Source organism: Dreissena polymorpha, chromosome 5 (genome assembly GCF_020536995.1).
Source record: "Dreissena polymorpha isolate Duluth1 chromosome 5, UMN_Dpol_1.0, whole genome shotgun sequence".
NCBI classification, from domain to species: Eukaryota; Metazoa; Mollusca; class Bivalvia; order Myida; family Dreissenidae; genus Dreissena; species Dreissena polymorpha.
Window position 1 is genome coordinate 6,598,635 of NC_068359.1, and position 10,345 is coordinate 6,608,979.

The following is a 10,345-nucleotide window of genomic DNA, read 5'->3' on the forward strand; positions in this document are numbered from 1 at the left end:
AAGTTGAGTGTAGCCATTACTATTTGGTTTCGTTCTCGCACAATCTCGTTAAGGGAACAGAAGCCGGTTTTGTTTACATTTTGCGGGCAACGGAATCGTCAAAAATCAACAATGAGCAAAGCACATCCACCGGAGTTGAAAAAGTAAAATGATTTATTATCATATGCCAATTAATGCTGTAAATTTGTTTGCAGATCTGCCATTACGGAATTTTGCTTTTCATTTGGACAAAAACGTAAACAAAGCGAAATCAAATCAATAGGCAACCCACATCTATCTTTAAATCTTTTCATCATATATTTTACATATCTCGTCACTCACTAGACACACACTTGATTCAATTATTCAAATAAGCTTGCTGCTGAACGTCACCATATTTATGCAATGTGTATTCACCGTTAATACACACGTTCAGACACATTTATGTCGCGAAAACATGTTCTAAAGATAATATTCATCATCGGCGTTGATGATGATGTCTTAGTCTCAAAGTTAGAGAAACAAAGCCCTTTCGAAAACTTCTACTTCGTACTTCCTACAGTCAATTGCTGACAGGAAGGCCTATTATAATCAGTTATGGACACTGCCTAGTCCATTTCCTGGGAAGAACCAGTAGCCTCTAAACCTATAAGTTTGTGCACCTTAAACTTCAAAGGCATATTGTTCATGAAAAATCATTAGACAATAACTAAACTTGATATATACTTTATGATTTATCTTTTGTTTAACAAATAACGTGTGAAATATGTTGGTTGACAGATAATAAAATTGGAGTTACGCACCTTTAAACATTCATGTACATCGTAGTCTGCGTCACACAGAATTACCCTATAAGATCGTGCACTGATATTGATGACGTCACAGCGAGGCCTTGGGATGTGTTTATAATAACCGATATATGTTTTTGTGAATATGTGTTTATTCAGGGGTTTTTTTTACTAAGAAAGTGACGCCGATATTCGGCGTCTTCCCCTACCAGAATTTTTCCCCTCTAAATACAATTTCCCCACCAAAAATATCATTTTTCACCAAAATGTAATATTTTCTCTCAAAGAAATGTTTATTTTTCCTTTGGGCATTCGACAATTATCCAATTTGCACCATGTACAACGATCTTTCTCTCTCCAGACGAACACAAAACATCTGGGAATCCCAGTTATTCTAAATATAGCTCTTAAATAACGTTATGTAAACTGGGCAACTAATCGTAATAATCATGTGACTATTTAACTGGATACCGGTCTTGCGCGAGAAGGGTGTTTCGTCAATAAATTACCAGAAACCAGTCGAATTTCCATCCGGGCTATGTGCAAGCCAAGATATAAACGTGAAAACAGAAAAAAATGTCTCACAATTGGCGTTCTTACACAAACAAAATAAAACATTCGGAATTGGAAGATACTGAACGCATCGAGGCATTTTTTAAGAAAGAATCATCGAAAACCGTTATAACCCATCAGAATTCTGAGGTAATCAACATCGAACATTGTGAAAGTAGACAATCGGCAGCTGCTGCTCCTTTCCCTTCCAATACTGTAGCAGATCAAGATCGTCAACCCATTCATCATGAAATTGAAATCACAAAATTGACATCGTCCCCCGGCCCCAGTACAGAAATATAGTTGAAAACATTTCCCATAATTAGATCTACACCTGCAACTTAATTAAGGACTTTGACTTTAATACGTGTTAAATGTGTTTAAGAACAAAAAGGACGGAGACAGGCCTCTTTTGATGAGTTATAGACATTGAAATGAACAGTTTTTATTTTTTCCCCTAATATGTCTCTTTCGCACTCTTTTTTCCCCTTTCACCCAGCGTCCAGCGTCTTCCCCTTTCTCTAAAAAAAAACCCTGCATTATATAGTATGTCAATTTGATTAATGCAGCGTTTTAGATAAGCTGCTTATCAGCCTAATATACACATTCGAAATATCAAGATACACTCAATTTATCATTTCCATGAGTACAATTTAGAAAGCCAATCTGGACTAACGCAAATGATGTAAATTCTCTGCGTATACCGTAAACAAAAAACATATACAGCGATTTTCCTCCTTCTTTATAAAGTACCGGTAAACGGTACTTTCCCAATCGAACGAAAATTCCCAAATTCCCAAAACGGTACTTTCCCAATCGAGCGAAAATTCCCAAATTCCCAATCGGCATCTGGAAAAATCCCAATCAGCGTCCGAATTTTTTCTCAAAACGATAGAAAGTTTCGTAAAAAACCAACTTTCAGCGAGCGAACAAAGAAAATCGTATAGTTGTGTGTAACCACGCGCTCGATTAATTTCGGGTTTTATTATTCAGCGCATTCAATCAATAGAGTTGTTACTGTTTCCGGTTCTTTTGCCAGGCAGCCAGCGTACTGTTTTACGTCGGTTTGTAACCTTATCGTAGTTTGAAATGAGTCATAATAGCAAATATTATGCCAAAAAACCAATCGGAACCATCTATCACAGGACACATTGACAGCAATAATGATGCTGTGCAGGGCGGGATGCAAGCAACTGAGTGATGATCAAACATCAAAGATTGTTGAAATTTTCACAAAAATGAAAGAGAGAGACATTGCTTTAAAAGAGATTAAAACAACTAGTAATTGATTTGGTGTGTTCTTTATAATATTTTGTTATTTATATAAACTTTATAACTTAATGGTCATTAAGGCATGCCTGCAAATGATTATTTAAATGGGTATGTTCAATTAAGTATGAACTGTATGATGTATTCAATAAGACCCAAACTTCACGACGCGATTTTCCAAATTTCAGGATTTCACGACTCGATTTTTCCCAATTTTGAGGTTTTCACGACTCAATTTTTCCCAATCGGACCGGTACGGGTACTTTTCCCAATTGGACAAGGAAAATCGCTGATATACAGCTGATTGTCTTTCGCCAAAATATTAGACTGGTTATCCTAATAATTAGAGCTAATTTGTGCGCTGGATTGAAAAAATAGTAAGCCAGTCGGTATGTTTACTCTGTTTCATATAGACGCATGGTAAATTTAGTATTGAATTTTTAACAGACAGTCAATCGCTTATGTGTTTATTAAGTTATATGAAGAGGTCAGCATGGCTTGTTCGAAGCCAAAACAAATTACTTCCCAAAGAAAAATTGATTCTTTTTATACGGCAAAAGTTGTATCGAGTATTGACATTGTACTGCCAATACTTAATGATAGGGCTGTCACGATTCACCGGTATATCGCGGTGCGTGTCGTGAAAAAAATCGCACTGCGGTACGGCGTTGCCGCACCGTTTTTTTTAATATTATTATATTAGCACAGATATAAATACATTACATAATTATTTTGATATAGATATCGTTTTGAAAAATGTAGAAGCGATTCAAAAGGGCTAAAAAAATAATCCGTTAATATCCAGGTCAAGCAAGCGCTTCCACTTGTAGATGTTTAACTTTCACGTTTAAAATACGGCGATGTATGGGTCCGTACCGTTTTTGGAATTAGGAACAGATTTCCTTTGCAAATAAGTTCATAATTATCCAAAAGATGTTTATTCTATTTCTTATTTTCTTTCTTTAGTATATCGATCGTTCAAAGCATGGCACTTCCGAATCATGTTATCTTAAGATTCTGAATAAGTCGAGGAAGAGTCAGAACGCTACGGATTTTCAATACTGGGCCCGCTGACTCCGCATTTTGAACATGCCCTTGAAGCATTTGAATTACACAGATCGTAGTCACAGCTATTGTAAACAGCATGGCGGACATTTTAGAAAAAGACGCGAACAATAACAATGACTACTTTTATCAAGTTTATTACAGTTTCTTTTACAGTTTCTAGTCATACTATGATACCAGTGTTTTCTGATTATTGAGTTTAATAAAGTTTGTAAAACTTGTTATTCTGCTGTTTTCTTCACATATACATATTCTGTAAAATATCGCGGTACGTACCGCGATACAGTGTTGCCGTACCACGATATACCGCGGTACGCTCACAGCGTATCGTGACAGCCTTACTGAATGATATAAAAAAAATCAAATAAAAAAGGACACACTTAAACGCTAATAAAACAACTGTTGAAAGTTGGCGAAAAAGTTTTCCGTGGCTCACGGTGGTGGATATAAATAAATTAAGGCAATTAAAAAACAAAAAACACTTTAAGAAACCACCTACTACTTTGAAGGAATACACATAGTTAATGGTTTATTGTGTTTAACATGATTAAAGTGGTGTGTCTGCAGGTTTTTTTTCCTTCTTTGTGACCCGCCGAAAATCGGCCCTTTCCCCTCCGTTTTTTTGTTCCCCTCAGCTGGAAAATTTTCCCCTAGATTTCATTTTCCCCTCCAAAAAAAAGAAAAAAAAATTTTTTTTTTTTTTTTTAAATCTTTAAATATATAAGTTAACCTGATCCAGTGTAGAAAATAGACAAATATTGCATAATTAAATTTTCTGTTTCCTTGAATTTGTTTTAAAAACAGTAAAATATGCTGAATTGATTATTTAAGACTTTCCTTATTTTCCCCAAAAATCCGACGTTTTGTGTGTTTTTTTCCCCCAAAATCCTGCGTTTCGCGCAATAATTTTCCCCTAAAAAAAGGCCAGGCCCTTTCCCCAAAATCAGATAAAAACCCCTGGTACTCTGTACCGCGGCTATATACTTGTTTTACTTTTAGCAAATTACCCTTCAAGCAAGGCAAAATTTGACCATTTACCCCCATGCTTTGAAAAGTGGGGGTATTTACCCCCATGGCTAAAAAAATTATCTATAACGCTGTTAATGAAGTATCATTGCATACTGAAAATATATAATAAAACACATTGAAATAACAAAAACTGACTAGAACTGCTTCAACTTTAAACACAGTTTTGAAAACATTACTAGTACCAATTAAATCGTTGATTAGAACAATTAAGCAAGTTGACATGACATTTATAAAGTATGAAACTATGAGTATTTGTCATAAAGATAAATAAAAAAAGCAATTTGATCTGCTAATCCTTTGCTTGTATGTTTGAGCATCAAAACACTCGTATTTACCTAAATAAACATACAACCATCGAAAGATTTTTCAATTCAATGTCGTAAATATTCAACTGGTGCCCGCCATTTTTGTTGATAATCTAACTGAGCTGTGTAACATAACAGGAAGGATACACATGATGAAAAATGCCGGAATAAGGAGAAGAACATTTAAATATAGGGGTTTATTGTATGAATATTCATTTGTAAGGTAAGATAAGATGATTTTACTTTCAAACTAGAAACCACATTTGTATTCAAATATTCGGTTCGGGAGGTGGCGAATAGCGAATACGATTCATCCACAGCCGTATTCCAGTAATTTGAATGTATTGTTACAGCCCTAACGCTGAGTATTTGGAAGGTGAAAATATGCAACAAATATCTCAAGAATTCTCGACAAGACACATTTGATGTCTCATCTTCCATTTCAGGAACTTTCTTAAGATAGATCAAGTTGTCAATTCAAAACTTCTGCTTTCAGTTTCTTATCTGTTTTTTATCAAGTTTTGTTTTGAGCTTTTCTCCATTAAGAACAAGCAAATTGATGCAGATTGTGACAGGCATTGTGTATCAATGTATTAGGTTGATCAACTGCATTTTATAGACATAGGTAACACATATTTTTTATGTCCCCCATTTTATACTGTGTGACAAATTGTTTTTGCCCTGTCTGTTGGTTTGCGTCAAACTTTAACATTTGCCATAACTTTTGCAATATTGAAGATAGCAACAGAACTTTATTTGGCATGCATGTGTATCTCATGGAGCTGCACATTTTGAGTGGTGAATGGTCAAGGTCGACCTTCATGGTCAAAGGTCAAATATATGGGGGACATAGTGTTTCACAAACACATCTTGTTTTGCATGGTTATTGCCTTTACCAGCTAGAACTTTGAGCTGTATGCATGTAGTATTACAAACACTTAAAAGGTCAAAGCATTTGCGAAGAAATTAATTGTGCTGATAGATTCTCCAAATTAATGCTTTGAGCTTAACACAGCCCTTGGTTGTTAAAGGAATAAAAATCCTTTTTCAAATTATAAACATCATTGACAATAATAACATACATCTATGGTTTTAGTATAAATCATATTCATGTAAAAAAACGTAAAGAGAGTCTCTATGACGTAACTATGATAGCTCTTTGGGCTTAATAAAACCTGACAGCATTTAAAGGGCGATCATTAACACCGTGAGCTCTGGCTACCTAAAACTTAAAATGTCCCTCTTCGTATTTTCTGACTTTGTGCAAGATGAAGTTATGGGAAAACCATAATGGCAAAGTCTACCAGAATTATACAGTAGAACAACTGTCACAATAAAAACGTCCCAAAAATGCCAAATCAGAACTGCAGTGCAATGGGCTTTTATTAGATTTTTACACCCTATGATTTTGTCTCTGTATGTTTTGATGTAATACACAGGTATTTGTGTGAAATATAATTATATTGCTTATCCAAACTTATCAAGTGTAAATTGGCTACCGGTAATCACAAAGCTGCTATAAAATCTAAGTTTTTAGTACTAAACTTAATAGCTACATACTTTTGGTTTTTTATCATAATATAAATTAAAATGTGTTATACAAAATGCTTCTATTTTTGTATAATTTATTTTTCAGATACATGGAAAAAAGACTTGCATGTAAGTATGATAGGTTTCCATTTCATATCTTTATATTGATATGCTAAAACCAAAATTAAAATAATTGACTAAGTGTTTTCACAATTTAATCCTTTATTAACAAGTTACATTCCATATTTACTGTGTTGAGATCATTGGATTATATATAATTGATGGATTTCCTTTTTTGTAAATAGATACATTTTACAGACTAGAGATTTATTTAAATCACAGTCAATTGATATTATAGCAGTGATTTTTGTTCGCGTTCTATTATTATTTTACAGCCTGTGCCTTTTGGATTGAGAAAAAAAAGCATGATAGTCCATGCAATGGGGAAAAATTAAACATTATTAATATATGATTACAAATTTCAGTTTACCAATTGTTTATAAATACATGCTTTTTAAAATGTATATTATAATGTGCTAGGGAATTAAATTGCTGTATAATAAACTCAATAAACCAATAATTGAGTATTGGAAAAGTGTTGCATATTGTTGGGGAAATTTTGGTCTGATTTTTTTTGGGTTGGAAAGCTACTTTTTGCCATTGGTAAACCGCCTGTAAGAGGCTGTAATTGTGGGAAAGAAAAATCACTGTAAAGTATTGTGTACAGGAGACATAGGAGAGTGGTTTATCTGTTTTTAGCTCAGCCTTTTTTGGAGAAAACCTTAGTTATTTTCATAGCCAGCTCCTTGTGTCGTGTCGTCTGCCGGCGTCGTGCTAAATAAAACATTGACATTTTGCTCTAAAATCAAAGTGCTTCCACCTACAACTTTGAAACTTCATATGTAGATGCACCTTGAGGAGTTCTACACATCACACCCCAGGGGTTTTTTGGGGTTGTGGGGGAAGGGGCCTTTAGCCCTTATGTGGGGGAAATTTTACACGTGATTTTCCACTTTGGGGGAAAATTGTGCGCGTGGGAATTTTCGCGTTGTTCCCCTTTTTGGGGGATTTGTTTACTTACTCTCTCATTATTACAATACATTTGTGCATGTTTGCACTATTTTCATTTTTTTTTCATAATTTATTGCGTTTGGCAAGATGAAATTGAAATAGAATTGAGATATTATAATCATGAGACACATCTTTCTATTAAAAAAAAAAAGTTTTTTTTTGTTTTTTTTTAAGGGGAATTTTTGGTTCTGAAAGGGGAAAAAACAGCCTAGTTTGGTGGGGGAAGACGCCGATATTCGGCGTCTGTTATATAAGGTAAAAAAAACCTGCATCCATTTTTGGGTCACTGTCAAAGGTCAAGGTCACTGTGACCTCTTAAATAAATAATTCTGACAAGCTTTCATTAATTATAAAATACATCGCCGAGCGTTGGCACCTGTTATTTGTTGCTTTTGTTTAAAAACTTATTACAGTCTTTAATTGTGAGGATGTTCACCTCATGTGATTCATTTCAGCAACTTTTTTCCTTCTGAACTTCTTTATAAAGTACGGGCACTTGTAAAAAAAAACTAATCATTTCCTAATGGCTGTCTGAAACAAATCCCAATTTGAGGTTTCACCAAAAATTAATTGTAAATAAAATGCAACATTAAGTTAATTTCCCTATGCAGCACTATGGTTTGAATCTTAGTAAATAAAATATCTACAACTGACAACACTTAGTTATCAATTTTAAAGTAATTGTTAGCAACATTTATCAAATACACCAATTTCCAAATTTGAAGATTTCAAGTAGCAAATTCTCCCGATATCAGTTTTTTCACGCTAATTAATTTTTTCCCAATTGGGCTGGTACTGGTACTTTTCTCACTTGGGCAAAAATATTGTTGCATTTGTATGACATTCTATGTTGGTTAAGTGTAAATGACTATACATTTGTAATGTTGTTAAATGTTTTCAGTGAAGCTGAACGGAGGTCGGCGCATCAATGGCATCCTGCGTGGGTTTGATCCCTTCATGAACCTCGTCATTGATGAGACCATTGAGGAGACAAAGACAGGCGAGAAACATGCCATAGGGATGGTGGTAAGTTATTCACTATATAGCTTTCCTTAGTGATTGAAATGAGAATATGCCTTGCACTGATAAATTCTGAACTCAGCCTGCTCAGAATCAGGGTTTGACAGATATAAGCTGACTGAAACATTTTCTTGGTTATTAATTATATGAAACAAAAATTCTGGCTTTCACAAAAAATGCACACAAAAAATCCATTTCTGTTTTGTTTGGACCAAGCTGTAATATTTTAGACCCTTGTTATTTTTTTCTATCTACATATTTGCTTACATGGAAAGCTAAATCTGTGAAAGATTCATAGTGAAATAAATAGCACTGTGTTTTACCATGGACACACTGGCAGGGTTCCCTCTCGGCTTTAAAAAGTTGTCGCCAATTACTTTCGCCAAAGTCAAAAAGTTGTCACCACACTGGGGCTACATTGGCCTAGAATGTGTAGTGGATGCGTCAAAACATGTGATTTTTGTGGAACATAAGTGTGACTTATTTCTGGCTTGTTATTCGTGCCCTGGACCCTTGTTTAATTTAATATTGGTATAAAACAGAGTTGGTAATATTGAGCAACCACATTTGGAACTGGCTGGGTGAACACGTGTTCAAGATAAGAATACATTTTGTTGAAGTAAATTTGTAGCCTAATTCATAATTATATACACAGGCACACTGCATTAGTTGTTTCACCCCCCCTCCCCCCCCCCCTTTTGCTTTTCCTCTCCCCTATTTGCTACCCCCTCCCTAAACCCTCTAAATTGATCATTTGCTATACAAAATAAATAAAAAAAATAAGTTAGTCGAAAAAAAAATATTTGAGACTGCCACCATTGAAATGCTGATTTTGGCACACCATCCAATTTCCGACAGATTTGCAAAACCTTGGTATCAAACAACGCAGAAGACTTCATACTTAATGAATAAATGAATCCTTGTTCGCATAAGTCTTCCGTAATGTGGTCATCACACCGCAAACTTGCAAAAACATTTTCCAGAATCAACCTGGCTAACACGAAAAAATATTGCAAGCTTGCATAATCGGTTTGATAGTTATTCACATTGTAATAACACATCGAATACAATCAAACTTAAACAAAAGTTCTTACTGACATATTTTTATTGCTAAAAATCTTTGTAAAATGATTTCATACTGTTTACTTTCAGGTTGTTCGTGGTAACAGCATCATAATTCTGGAGGCACTGGACAGAGTTTGATAGAACCGACAGTGGACTACCAGATCGTGTTTTTAAAGTTGTTAATGACTCACACGTTCCTTTGTTTAGGAGCACCGAAATATTGGCAGCATGGTTGAATATTTTCTGAAAACATTTGTGGACTTTTTGTACATTAGAAATTGTTGCCACAACATCTGAAACATGAGACTCTACATTCAGTGTCGATTGTGTAATTGATATAAGTAATAGTAAATATTTTGATTGAATGGTCTACAGTAAGAAAACAGTAAACCAATTTCAGAAATTGATGCAATTTATTAGAGGCATATGTATTCAGAGCCTCATTTCAATGACAAACTAAGTTTTTTTCTCAATATCAAAAATTACACTTATGACTGTTCTGAACAATTTATGTCAATATATATTATACCCTAATTAAAATAACAATTTGTAGGCAAGTAGAACTTGCTTAGGCTGTCTTGATCATGCTCATTCATTTAATAATGTGTATATATTGTCATTTCGCCCTTCTTTTTTGTCTTATTGTCATATAAAATAAAACTTCCAAATTGA

At 34.4% G+C, this 10,345-nt stretch overlaps 1 protein-coding gene across 1 annotated transcript; it reads left to right on the forward strand.

Moving 5' to 3' along the window:
• On the forward strand, nucleotides 1-10,345 carry LOC127880718 (probable small nuclear ribonucleoprotein G). Its single transcript, XM_052428077.1, has 4 exons — nucleotides 1-143; nucleotides 6,624-6,646; nucleotides 8,490-8,614; nucleotides 9,761-10,345. Exons 1-4 carry the CDS (start codon nucleotides 112-114, stop codon nucleotides 9,809-9,811), a joined length of 231 nt encoding a protein of 76 aa, XP_052284037.1. The 5' UTR covers nucleotides 1-111; the 3' UTR covers nucleotides 9,812-10,345.

What these genes read in the sequence shown, in the direction of transcription:
- LOC127880718 (XM_052428077.1), top strand. Translation starts at nt 112, where the DNA reads ATGAGCAAAGCACATCCACCGGAGTTGAAAAA. An exon ending in CATCCACCGGAGTTGAAAAA is followed by an intron (nt 144 to 6,623) that starts GTAAAATGATTT and finishes TTTATTTTTCAG; the next exon opens with ATACATGGAAAAAAGACTTG. An exon ending in AACATGCCATAGGGATGGTG is followed by an intron (nt 8,615 to 9,760) that starts GTAAGTTATTCA and finishes GTTTACTTTCAG; the next exon opens with GTTGTTCGTGGTAACAGCAT.